Source organism: Chiloscyllium punctatum, chromosome 1, assembly GCF_047496795.1.
Source record: "Chiloscyllium punctatum isolate Juve2018m chromosome 1, sChiPun1.3, whole genome shotgun sequence".
NCBI classification, from domain to species: domain Eukaryota; kingdom Metazoa; phylum Chordata; class Chondrichthyes; order Orectolobiformes; family Hemiscylliidae; genus Chiloscyllium; species Chiloscyllium punctatum.
In genome coordinates, this window is record NC_092739.1 from 122,805,853 (window position 1) to 122,820,092 (window position 14,240).

The following is a 14,240-nucleotide window of genomic DNA, read 5'->3' on the forward strand; positions in this document are numbered from 1 at the left end:
TAATCTTGGCCAGCTCTGAAGTTACACTGGACTGAAAACATCAACTCTGCTATCTTCCCACACATGCTTCCAGTCCTGCTGAGTTCCACGAGCAATTTCAGCTTAGAGTCATAGAGATGTACAGCATGGAAAAAGACCCTTCGGTCCAACCCGTCCATGCCGACCAGATACCTCAACCCAATCTAGTCCCACCTGCCAGCACCTGGCCCATATCCCTCCAAACCCTTCCTATTCACATACCCATCCAGATGCCTCTTAAATGTTGACATTGTACTAGCCTCCACCACTTCCTCTGGCAGCTCATTCCATACACGTACCACCCTCTGTGTAAAAAAGTTGCCCGTAGATCTCTTTTATATCTTTCCCCTCTTACCCAAACCTATGTCCTCTAGTTCTGGACACCCCCACCCCAGGGAAAAGACTTTGCCTATTTACCCTATCCATGTCCCTCATAATTTTGTAAACCTCTATAAGGTCACCTCTCATCCTCTGACGCTCCAGGGAAAACAGCCCCAGCCTGTTCATCTCTCGTTGTTTAATCATAGAATCTCGACAGCATGGAAACAAACCATTTGGGTCAACTCCAAAGAGTTACCTATCCAGACCCATTCCCCTACCCTATTACTGTACATTTACCACTAACTAATGCATCTAGCCTATACATCCCTGAACACTATGGGCAATTTAGCATGTCCCATTCACCTGACCTGCACATCTTTTTGACTGTGGGAGGAAACTGGAGCACCCGGAGGAAACCCATGCAGACACGGGGAGAATTTGCAAACTCCACACAGACAGTTATCCAAGGCTCAAATTGAACCCGAAATGTTTTGAATAAAGACTAGATTCCCTACAGTGTGGAAACAAGGCCTTCAGCCCAACAAGTCCACACCGACCCTCCAAAGAGTAACCCACCCAGACCTGTTTCCCTCTGACTAGGCACCTAACACTATGGGCAATTTAGCATGGCCAATTCACCTGCCCTGCACATCTTTGGACCGTGGAAGGAAACCGGAGCACCCGGACGAAACCCACGCAGACATGGGAAGAACGTGCAAACTCCACACAGACAGTCGTCTGAGGCTGGAATTGAACCTGGGACCCTACTACTGTGAGGCAATAGTGCTAACCACTGAGCTGCCATACCGCTCTGATAAGCCATTTCCCTCTAACCAGGAAGAAATTTATGTCATTCTCATGTACCTGTCTACTTAGTTAGCATTACATAAGCAACAATAAAAACAGAGTAGCATTACATAATTAACATTATAAAATATTGAGAATATCTCAATTATGCTCTGGTATCATAAACATTATGACTCAAGGGCACAGGAAGTCTTCACTAACGAAAACATTTATTATCCAGAAAATACATTGAAATCAATGCAATACAAGGATTTAAACAATATTAATTTTATTTAAACTGTAATGTCGGCAGCTGCAATAAATATGTTTTCAATTGTGTGGCTAATTGCCTTTGTATTGCCAATAGTATAATTGAGCTTGTAAAATATTATGAAATAGAAGACTCCTATGTTCAACAACAACCCCAATTGTCTAACCTTTTCTCAGTGCAACTTACCACAATTCAGCAAGTCTCATTTGGGAAGTTGTGGATGAAGAGGTTGGTTGGAAAACAGGCATTGTCATGGCTATCTACATATTCTAACTTCTATCAATCATTTCACGTAATAAGGTAGTATTGGAATATTTTGTAAGCCATTTGACACAAGAACTGTGTCGAAGCTCATCTTTTTTCTTTGCTCATTATGGATTTTGACACTGTTGTCAAGGCCAGCATGTTTTGCACATCCCTAACTACCTTTAAACTGTCACTATTTGTGGATATTCCTGTGGTAAATATCTTCCAGACAAAGAAACCCTGAGAATGTAAATGATCATACATTAGCCAATGTGGTCTAATCCTAGCTAAGCCTGATAAACAGAACTCCAAACAATCTTGAGTAACATTTGAATGACTAAAGAGTGAAAACAAATACACGCGTGACTACAAAATCATTTAGACCTTCCATGTTTTTAGAAAGAATCCTTGCATTTTGTGTAAGTTTCTACCCAAATATTCTAATACAAGAAACAAATTGTGTGCATTTACAATTTAACTACTATTGGATACTTTATTTTCAAGAGATGGAACCATTTTAGGATGTCCAATGGCTTGGTTCTCTAAGCATGACAAAATGTGTATCTGCCATACGGCTCAGAAAGGCTCTTTAGTTTCAACACTGATCAGTCCTCAGATGGCAGAACTCAGCTAGGATTGTATAATTGGTTTGAGCTGCCCATGGAAGAGAAGAGGTGGAATAAAGAAACAAATGCCTGGTTACTTTGCTATCCAGTGAGATGCTGAAGCAACTTTAACATATGGAGACTGCAGAGATCCAGACTGGATTCATCTTTTGATATTAAATATCTTTTTAGCAATAACTAGCTACATCGAAGATGATGGAGAACATGCATTCTCCAGTTGTATCAACATTGTGAATGCAAAAAGTATAATTTTACCTTTAATTACCAATTTTCCAGATATAGTTTCCCCTAGCTACAAATGTTTGTACGCAATTTCACGTTCTATAGAGAAACATCCCTGCATAACATGATCAGAACAAGAATATTGCTGCTGCAATGGTTCATGTTAATTAATTGCACACAAACTAATACTAAACTGCCGGAGTCAGTTACATTCCAAAAATAATTGATCAGCTAAAGCAAACAGCAAAAAACCTAAATTTTGTGTTTTAATTTTTATTTTGTGTTATGCACGATATTATAAGAAATGATGAAGAATGACTGTCTTGTGTTGATTTAAACCAAACAGAAAATAAAGTAGTTTACTAATTAAATGATTGGGACCTACATTAAAAATATCCATTATCAAATAATTGGTGGAACAAAGATTCCTACACTGCATCTAAAAAAATGTTTAAATTATCCTTCAATACAGTGTAGATACTTTTGATAACTGATAACTGGTAAATAGCTTGAAATAATGTATGTTAACAACAATTCCACTGGGGAAGCATACAATATAAATCTGTGATCTCTATGAATCCTTTATTATTCTGAGCTTTAATTTGGTTTTTTAGAATATAAACATTACCTGAACATCAAGAAATAATACTGCTTCGGTTGATGCACAGCTTCAACTGCAAACTGTTGTTACAAAATAGATACATATTACAAGATAGCTTGCATTCAACTTTTTATTCATAATAGGGAATACTACACTCCCACACCCAACACCTCCAAAAAAGGCACTATAAACAAGACATAGCTCCTTTCTCTCGTTTACACTGAAACACTATTATTCTATGTTTTCTCAACTAATTTTAACTGTATACAAGGAAATGGACCTTCCAATATTTAAATATTTACATATTTTTAATTCTAGTTAGATGTATATGTAATTTGATCTGGAGAAGGAATTATAATATCAGTCTTAAAAGGTCAAGTGACTTTCTACTTAAGATGTAAACCGTGCACTACTTAAATTTATTTTGTTGAATATTGTTCATTACATTGATCTTTGAATGCAAAGTTCAAGCTGGTTTTTAAATCAGTGAATTTAATTTTTCACTAAATGTCAAGTTGTGAAACTTTAATGAATAGATAAAAAATACGGATGTGGCAACATATAGCTGTATATATCTGCTTTAGGTTATTCAAAGGTTTTTATTCCGATCTATAAACATTATGAACTTGCAAAACAAATGTGCAACACTTTTACTTTATAACTAGCTTGTTAGCTGTAGAAGTTTTGATATAAAGGAGGTTGTGACAATAAGTAAAAAAAAATTCACCGTTGGCTGTTTAATTTATAACTTTTGACACAAATGGCATGAGAACCATTAGGTAGCTGCAGCTTTGTATATCGAAATTATGCTGTACACTGCATACAATGGTATTTGAAAGAAGTTCAACTCACCAGCTATTTTGTCTTAAGCCTTATGAGTAAACTAATGCTCCTAGCTCATGGAGAATGAGAAGCATCAGTAAAGTATATTGTTTCTAATGGTGCAACATATCTTAATTGCAAACCTAGTACAGGTAAATTTTGCATTTATATCAACCAAATTCATATATGCAGAATCTTGTGGACCCCTGTTAATGGAATTAGTTGGTAGGGAGGTCTATAAAAAATTCCCAGGTATGTTTTCTCCCCGTTAAACCTTGGCCTGACTAACATTTTATGGGATGCAGATGAGACCTAAGATGGGGCACACACCACTTGACCCAGTTTGCACCTTAAATTAGAGTTGCCCACTCCAGTTACAATTTTGAGGCTAATGGGAGGGCTTTGACAAAGTGAGAGATGTACAACAGATTATCCTGCTCAGGACAAGAGGGGTGAGATTTTGCCATGTCCATTTCTGGCCTCCTTTCAAAGTCCAGTGTCCTTGTCCTGCAGGTGTTCTCTCTGTGCCTGGCCTTCAAAGCAAGATCCTCAAGACCCTCTCCCCCATCCTCTGGTTCTGCCTTTCCCCTCTTCATGAGTTGACTCATCTGGGGCTCTAGCACACTGAATGGGGAGACTGGTTCTAGCCATCATTCCCTGGGCACTGGTGAGACTTCTGGCTGACAGCACTCTGAGGGAATTCTGTCAGTGAGACATGAAAAGGCCACTTCCAACCAGTTAATGCTCTGCTAAGTGTCAAATGCTGCAGGGAATGATCCTGCGCATAGGGTTTAAAACAAAACCTGTAATAGAATATAAGAAATTCTGTACATCGTGTTGAGATGATAGAAGTAGGGCAGTGATGGTAAAACTATTGAATGAACATGTAGCACTTACATTCATAATTGAGATTAGGACCATATTGTGGTGCAAAAGAGGGCAAGTATGCAGAAAGGAATGGCAAGTTTCCACAAACAAATATACCAGGAGCAGAAATAATCCAAATTAAGGACTTTCAGCAATAATCAAAAGGTCATGTACAAAATGTTATTAATCCAGCAGAAATGTTCACTTTCCATTTGTACTTTGCACTTTTCTCTTGTTTAGCCTCTCAGTATTCGAACCCAAAACTTTTCAGCTTAATTTCCACAGATTTCCATAGTTTACACTGCTCCCCCCAAGGAGTACCAAAACTGCAAAGGTTTAGACATCTGAAGATCAACTTTAGGATGACCAAATGGTGTTAGCTTCTCCAGCACATTCAGTGTTTTCTGTGTACCCATAATAGTCATTCATTTATTGTACAATTGTATTAAATGTCTCACGTTGGATGTTTATGTTTCTGGTGATTCATGCCATAACTCTAACCACAGATATCATGAGCTTGCTGTTCCAACGGCATGATTAACAAACTAAATTTTGAGCAAATATGTTAATAACTCTACAAACAAGCTTGTTCCAATGAATCGTTGCTATTGGAATTTTGGTACATACAAACTGATTACACATTTTAATATAATGTACATACAGTTAGTAGGTAGAACAATGAAAGCTCCTATAAACATTTTTCTGCAGCTTTAATAGTCAATTATCCCATACTCATTCATCTTAACAGCAGGGGCATTTGAACATTAGACAAACGTTGGCCAGGTAATGTTTTATGTATACACATATAAATTACTTCATCTGTGGCTGAGATTTGCACATTGTCAAAATCTGTTTCAGAGCCTTCTGAACATCTTCATCCATTTGACCCTGGAAATATATTTACAAAATGTAAATTCAAGAACTAAATTATACAACTTTTGATCCTAAATATAAGAACAACAGAGTTCCTGCAAAGGAAGTTCAAAGATTCAGGTATAAGAAGAGGACTGCAATACTGCAAGAATATCAATTTCAGGATAACTTCTGGTTCAGTGTGCACAATAGGCAAGCTTCATCTGACTAGAGCAAGTGGTTACTTCGCATCTGCTCTTTTAAATGTAGATTTAATTTTGAACATCTCGATCAAATCTCTTAATTTTCAAAATGAAGGAAACTGCTGCTGTGCCAGGGGACATGTCATATTTGGATTTCCAAAAGATATTTGACAAGGTGCTCATAGGAGGCTGCTAAATAAGAGCCCATGATGTTTGGGGCAAGTCCCTGGCATGGATAGAGGATTGGCTGACTGGCAGAAGGCAGAGAATAGAGGTAAAGTGTCCTTTTCAGGATGGCAGCTTGTGACTAGTGGAGTTTTGCAGGGTTCAGTTCTGGGACCACAACATTTCATGTTATATTTGAAGAGCCTGAACAAATTATCTGAGGGCATTGTTGCTAAGTTTGCAGATAATACAAAGATAGGTGGAGGGACAGGTAGAATTGAGGAAGTGGGGAGGCTGCAGAAGAATTTGTACAGACTAGGAAAGTGGGCAGAGAAGTGGCAGGTGGAATACAATATGGGAAAGTGTGAGGATATGCACTTTTGTCGGCAAAATAGAGACATTGATTATTTTCTTTACAGGGAAAGGCTTTATAAATCTGAAGTACAAAAGGCCTTGGGAATCCTAGTTCAGAATTCTCTTAAGGTTAACATTGCAGGTTCAGTTGGCAGTTAGGAAAGTAAATGCACTGTCAGCATTCACTTCAGGAGGGCTTGAAAACAAGAGCAGAAATGTACTGCTGAGTCTGTATAAGGATCTGATCAGACCACATTGAGAATATTGTGCACAGCTTTTGGCTCTGTATCTAAAACATAAAATGTGCTGGCTATGGAGGTGGTCCAGGGGAGGTTTGTTTTATTTATTCATTCACGGGATGATAGCATCCCTGGAGAGGCCAGCATTTATTGCCCAACTCTAGTTGCCCAGACAGCAGAGTCAACCAGACTGCTGTGGTTGACTTGCTAAGGCCTGACTTGATAAGGATGGCTGTTTCCTTCCCCAGAGGGCACTGGTGAATCAAATGGTTTTTTCTAACAAATTATAATGGATTCATGGTCATCACTAAACTCTTCATTTCAAAATTCATTGAATTCAAATCCCACCATCTGCCAAAGCGATATTCAAACCTGGCTCACGAGAACATACCTAGGTCTCTGAATTAACAGCTGAGCGATAATATCCCCTTTACAAGGATGATCCCAGGAATATGATAAGGGCTCGTCATATATATGGAGCAGTTGAGGATTCTGGTTCTGTACTTGGGGAGAATCTGATCGAAACTTAGAGGATACTGAGAGGCCTGGATAGAGTGGCTGTGGAGAAGATGTTTGTACTAGCAGGAGAGTCCAGGACCCTCAGGCATGATTAAACAGATTAGAAGTGCTATACGTCAGAGATCAGTGTTGAGTCTTCTTTTCAAATGTAGGGAATATAATATCAGCATTTGCCGATTTCATGTAAGTTAAACATTGGGCAAACAGCAAGGATTGATTTAAAAAAGCAATGAGGAGGACATGGGTAAGTTACTTTGTTGGACAGACAACTCACAGGTAGAATGTGATGTAAAGAAATATCAGGTATTGCATTGGAGAACTAAGAGTGAATTGGTACAATAACTTCTGGAACAATGCTGAAATGTTTGTTGATTAAGACGTCTCACAAAACTTACACAGCATTGCCCAAACCTTTGACCGCTAACAGCCAGAAGGACTAGGGTAGCAGATGCATGAGAACACAACCACCTGAAAAGTCTACTCCAAGCCCAACACCATCTTAACTTGGAAATATTTCACCATTCCTTCAATATAAATGGTCATGGAACTTTCTTCCTAATTGCATCATGGTTGTCCCTACACTCCAAGGATTGCAGTGGCTTAAGAAGGAAACTCACCACCACCTTCTCCAGTGGAATGATAGATTCATAATAATGCTGGCCTAGTCAGTAACCCCAATATCCCTAGAATTACTCCTTTTTTGTTTTAAATCCAGGATATAAATGGTGAATTCCTTTCAAGTATAAGTACAGATCATTATTGGTATAAAAATGGCAGCAATGTTTTAGGTTTTATAAATAGAAGTTTACAAGTACAAAAATGAATAAGCTTATGACAGTTTTGTGCATAGCAGCATTTATCCACCGGTTAGAGTGTGGCATCATCTTGAGTACTCAAGGGAGATGAAGTAGATAAAACAGATTAAGATTTTATAATTCAGTTACAAAGGTGCACATCTTTTGGCAGTATTTCTCAAGAGTAGAGAAAATCCAGTGAGATTCTCTGAAGGCTAAACTTGTGAATGAATTTCAAAATGTGCAGTGAAATGTATATTTTGGTTTGAAAGGGAGAGATCATAATTATTTTAAAATTATCACCAGAGTAAACAAAAGGTCTATGTTTTCTTTTCATTAACTATTTTCGAACATTGAATATTTTGCAAAAGGAAGTATCTAAAACAGAAACCAAGGCATCTTTTCATTTTAAGTTCACAAATAAAGTGTAGGAATTTTTAAGAAATAAAGAAAGCTCTCAAATCAGAAATTACCTAAACTGTGTTGTGCATATACAATCAATAATTACAGAAACCTACCTGAACTGCATACAGAAGATGCATTCTATACACAGATACTACCTCATGATGTCGTTGATTTGCATCCTGTAATTTTTAAAAATAATATTCAATGAGATTAGTTGTATTACTTATTTGGAAAACAATAATTGATTGGTGTCTGAAAATAACTTCATTTAGGACTTTCACTTAAAAGATGATTTATCTACTAATTTTGACTATATTTAAATTTCTCATTTTTAAAAAAATCCAGTCGTCTAACCTCCTTCAGCACTACAATCTTATGAGATCTCAGCACTCCACCAATTTTAAACACTCAATTGCTGTGCTTTCAACTGCCTGGTCCTAAAGTCTGGAATTCCCACCCGATATCTTATCATCTCATGGCTGCTTCTCCTATAAGTCATTCTTTAAAATCTACCAATTCAACCACGCACTGGATCACCTATTATATTGTTTTATCTGATTTACTATTAAGTCTTGTTCAACTGGTGGATGTAGGACCGTATCTCCTGAATAGGGACAAAGATTCAGGAGGCAGGCAGGATTTGGGCAAGTGGCAGGCTTTTATTAAAGTAGAAACTGGTGAATGCAGGGAGAGGGCCAAAGGATCCTCCCTGAATCTGGCCTTGACTTTCAATCACGATTATTTGCTTAATCTCTGACTCTAATCGGAGAAAGATCAACGGCACACTCTCACTTTTAAAGTAAAATACAGCATTCTTATACGTCTTGTGTTATAATAATCACATACAATATGGTCATGATGTCCTTCCCTCTTACTTCATATAAGCAATCAGAGCCAATGATGGGCATTCCTATGGACAGCCCCGGGTTCCCATGATCTTATGGTGTTTATCAGACACTATAACCTCGAGGCTTTGGGATCTTCCTATGCATCCTATTCATACACATTCCAAAGTTACTGGCTATACTCCTTTGAATCTGCCTTATGCTTTCTTATCTCTAAAGACACTTTAAATTCTGTAAATAATATCTGTAAAAATCCAAAAGACAGTTCATTTTAACTACTTTCTAAAAGATTTGCAATGTTGATTTCTGTGAAAGTGTAAAATTACACAGCTACTTCTACTGTTAGCACTTTGTAATTAATGGGCTGTGAACAATCTATTTTGTACTGGGCGTTTTTTTTAGGGATAAGAGAAAGCATTTCCAGACGCTAATTAACTTTCACATTTATGTTTAACAGTTTTATTCCCATAATGTTTCCATGATACATTGGTTATACATATCCATTCATTATATTGAAAACTACTTTTGCGATCATCTGAAGAACCTTTAACTAGAATGTTGCTTTCTTTATGTTGCAAGTAATTTCAAAGAAACAAGAAGTTACTACAAAATAACTTTAGCTGTTGTCTTTGCAGTTGATTCAGGGAGTCGATCTGGCTGGTTCATGGGTTGGGACTCAAACCTGGTGTTATTCATTTACTGGGACAATCACCCTTACACTAATGGGACTGGAATCAGACACTTATCTGTCTTTCAGGTATCCTCTTATCAAAACACTCTGATGGTTTTTCACAAAGCCTTCTTCCTGACCTTGGAGTAGTGCTGTTCAAAGGTACCATTATGTTCCACTGTGTGAGCAGGCTAGTTAGCTTCACTTGGTTTTCATTGGACATTTTGAGAGAGCACACTTGGGCCATTTTGGTATAAGCATGTACAGGCCGCCCTCACAGTGGACTGAGGTGTCTTGGTAAAATTTTCTTATAGAATTAAGGCAAACAGGATGAAGGAAAATCCCAAAGCATTTTATACATATAAAAGGAGCAAGAGGCGTAACTGGAGAAAAAGTAGGTCCGCTCAAGGACAAAGGAGGGAACTTATGGATGGAGCTGAAGGAAGTGGGTAAGAACATAGAACAATACAGTGCACAACAGGCCCTTCGGCCCTCGATGTTGCGCCGACCTGTGAACTATTCTCAGCTCATCCCCCCTACACTATCCCAAAATCATCGATGTGCTTATCCAAGAATTGTTTAAATTTCCCTAATGTGGCTGAGTTAACTACATTGGCAGGTAGGGCATTCCATGACCTTATCACCTTCTGAGTAAAGAACCCGCCTCTGACATCTGTCTTAAATCTATCACCCCTCAATTTGTAGTTATGCCCCCGATACAAGCTGATGAAATCATCCTAGGAAAAAGACTTTCACTGTCTATGCTATCTAATCCTCTGATCTTCTTGTATGTCTCAAATCCCCTCTTATACTTCTTTTTTGCAATGAGAACAGACTCAAGTCTCTCTGCCTTTCCTCATAAGACCTTCCCTCCAGACCAGGCAACATCCTGGTAAATCTCCACTGAACATTTTTCCAGGCAACTTCCTGAAATATGGCGACCAGAACTGTACACAATATTCCAAGTGTGGCCACACTAGCATTTTGTATAGTTGCAGCATGATCTTGCAGCTCCAGAACTCAATCCCTCTATTAATGAAACCTAACACACCGTATGCCTTCTCAACAGCACTATCAACCTGGGTGGCAACTTTTAGGGATCTGTGTACATGGACTTCAAGATCCCTCTGCACATCCACACTACCAAAAATCTTTCCATTGACCCAGTACTCTGCTTTCCTGTTATTCTTCCCAAAGTGCATCACCTCACATTTAGCTGCATTGAACTCCATTTGCCACTTCTCATCCCAATTCTGCAGGTTATGCAAGTCCCCCTGCAACCTGTAACATTCTTCCAAACTATCCACTACTCCACCGACTTTAGTGAGGTCCTTAACAAATCTTTCAAAAACAAATAACATTGTGAATGCTGAGACTTGGAAGGGGTATGTTGATCTTCTAGGGCAACTCAATATAAAAAGGTTATGGTGTTGTGGAAAGCATTTAGACAAGCCCCCAGGACCTGTTCAGATCTGTCCCAGAATACTGAGGGAGGCAGGTGAGGAAATTGTTGGGGGCTTGTATGAAATTTTTGTACTCTCTCTTATCAAACGAGGGGTCCCAGAGGACTGAAGAATAGCCAACATTGTTCCTTTAAGAAAGGCAACAGTGATAATCCAGGAAAGTATAGGCTCGGGTAAGTTATTGGAGAAGATTCTTAGGGATAGGATTTCTTCACATTTGGAAACATACAAACATTTTAATGATAGACAACATAGATTTGTACAGGGTAGGTCACATCTCACAAACTTGACTGAGTTTTTCGAGGAAGTGACAAAGATGATTGATGTGGGCAGAATGGTAGGTGTTGTGTATGGACTTTAGCAAGGCCTTTGACAAGACCCCTCATGGCAGACTGATTCAAAAGGTGAAGCCACATGGGATCCAATGAGTTGGTAAGATGGATACAGAACTGGCTTAGTCATAGAAGACAGGGGAAGCAATGGAAAAGTGTTTTTCAGATTGAAGATCTGTGAGTAGTGGTGTTCTGCGGGGATCAGTGCTGGGACTCGTGTTGTTTGCAATATCTATAAAAATATAAGATTTGGGGAAGAAATTGGCAAATTTGCAGATGACGCAAAGATTGGGGGATGGTGAGGAGCATTACTTGAGGATACAGCAGGATATAGATAGGCTGGAGATTTGGGTGCAGAAATGGCAGATGATGTTTAATCCAGACAAATGTGATGTAATGCATTTTAGGACATCTAGTGCAGGAGGCAAGTAAACAGTGATGGCTTTTAGTAACACCAATATAGAGGGATCTAGGCACGCAGGTCTATAGTTCCCTGAAGTGGCAGCTCAAGTGGATAAGGTGGTCAAGGGAGCATATGGCATGCTTGCCTTCATCATTCGGGACAGAGTATAAAAATTCGCAAATCATGTTGCAACTGTATATACTTTTAGTTCAGCCACATTTGGAATGTTTTGGACAGTTCTGGTCACCACACTGCCAGAAGGATGTGGAGGCTTTGACAAGGGTACAGAAATCATTTACCAGGATGTTGCCTAGTTTGAAGTGTATTAGATAAAAAGAGAGATTGGACAAACATGGTGTGTTCTCACTAAACATCAAGGGATGAGGGGTGACCTGATAGAAGCTTACAAAATTATGAGAAGCACGGATAGAATAGATAGTCAGAATCTTTTTCCCAGGGCAGATATGCCAAGTACTAAGGTTTAAGGTAAAAGGGGGAAAAGTTTAAGAGACGTGAGAGGTAAGTTTTTTTTGACCAGAGGCCGTTGACTTGGGAAGCAGATATAATAGCAACATTTAAGAGGAAGCTTGATAGGTACATGAATAGGCAGGAATCGAAGGATACAGACCACATAGAGGCAAAAGTATTTTTTAGTTCAGAAAGGCATCATGTCATAGAGTCATACAAGGCTTATGCCCGAAACGTCGATTCTCCTGCTCTTTGGATGCTACCTGACCTGCTGCACTTTTCCAGCAACACATTTTTCAGCATAGAGTCATACAAGACCAAGTTTCCCAAACTAAACTCGTCCGAATTGCCTCCATTTAACCCTTATTCTTCTAAACATTTCCTACTCACGTACATGTCTAAATGTCTTTTAAATGTTCTAACTGCAGCTGCATCTACCACTTCAACTGGCAGTTCATTCCACATACAAACAATCCTGTGTGAAAAGATGCCCCTCAGCTCCCTTTTCATTCTTTCACCTCTCACCTTAAAATCATGCTCGCCAGTTTTGAACTCTCCCACCTCAGGGAAAAGACCTTTGCTATTCACCTCATCTATGCCCCTCATGATTTTGTAAACCTCCATAAGGTCACCTCTCCTACGCTCCAGTGAAAAAATTCCAACACTATCCAGCCTTCCCTTAAAATTCTCCTCCGGTCTCCATAAGATCCTTGTAATCTTTTCTATTACCTTTCCAATCTTGATGGGCTGAAGGGCCTGTTTGTATGCTGTAACTGTTCTTTGTTCTCTTTATTCTTTGTGATGAAAAAAAAAACTGGTAACTATAGACCAGTTAGTTTTGCATTTGTTATTGGGAATATATTAGAATCTATTATAAAGGATGTATTCGGTAAAAACAAGGATTGCAGATACAGGAAACCAGAAAACATCTATTCCTGATGAAGGGCTTTTGCCTGAAACATCGATTTTCCTGCTTCTCGGATGCTGCCGAACCTGCTGTGTTTTTCCAGCACCACTCTAATCTAGACTAAAGGATGTAATAGCAGAGTGTAATAAAATACATAATATAATCAAGCAGAGTCAGCACAGCTTCACAGATACTTACAGATAACTGGTGTTGTAAATTCTTCACTTGCTGCTGAAGTGTCTCAAGCTGTTGGTTTTGCCTTTTGAGAGTGCTTGCAGTAAAAGAAATTTGAGAAAGGCTGTTGAGTGCCTCTTTCAGTTTGCTCACTTCCTTGGACAATTCGCTGTTCTGTGTAAACACCAAAATACGATATGCTCAATTGGTGTGAGACAGTAGATTTGTTTTGCAAGGACCAGAATTTGGTATGATGTTCCTATTCGTATTGTTTTTAAAACAGGGCTTCTCTAGAAAATACATTTGAAAAGAGAAGCAATAACTGCCGGGAAAAAGTAATAGAAATGCTAGCACTTAAGCTGGTTCCACAATTCAATTTGAATTCAGTAGGATTGAGAAACGTTTTGTGTAATAATACACCTCAAAGGTCATGCTGGAAATAAAAACAGAATCTGGCTTGAAACTCTCAGTCATTCAACAATGCTTAGAATATTTGACCTTCTCCACAGATGCTGCTTAAACTATCAAGTGTTTCTGAATCAGACTCCTGCAACACAAATAAAACCCTAATTTGGAATGAACTGCTGCTGCATGGGTGTTCCAAGGAGTAGCTGAATTGGCAGTGCGAGAGTGGCAGGATTAGATTCCAATATTGTTCTTACCAGCT

General features: G+C 38.7%; 1 protein-coding gene across 8 annotated transcripts in view; it reads right to left on the bottom strand.

Moving 5' to 3' along the window:
- Positions 1-1,336: 1,336 nt before the first annotated feature.
- The window catches only part of rai14 (retinoic acid induced 14), a 281,933-nt gene continuing 269,029 nt past the window's right edge, over positions 1,337-14,240 (bottom strand). For all 8 annotated transcript variants that reach the window (XM_072573347.1, XM_072573357.1, XM_072573348.1 and 5 more), the window contains 3 exons: positions 13,598-13,747; positions 8,425-8,490; positions 1,337-5,668 (listed from right to left, as the gene is read on the bottom strand). In XM_072573347.1, the coding sequence (XP_072429448.1) occupies positions 5,591-5,668; positions 8,425-8,490; positions 13,598-13,747 (294 nt within the window). In that variant the 3' untranslated portion in view covers positions 1,337-5,590. The remainder of the gene's footprint in view (positions 5,669-8,424; positions 8,491-13,597; positions 13,748-14,240) is intronic.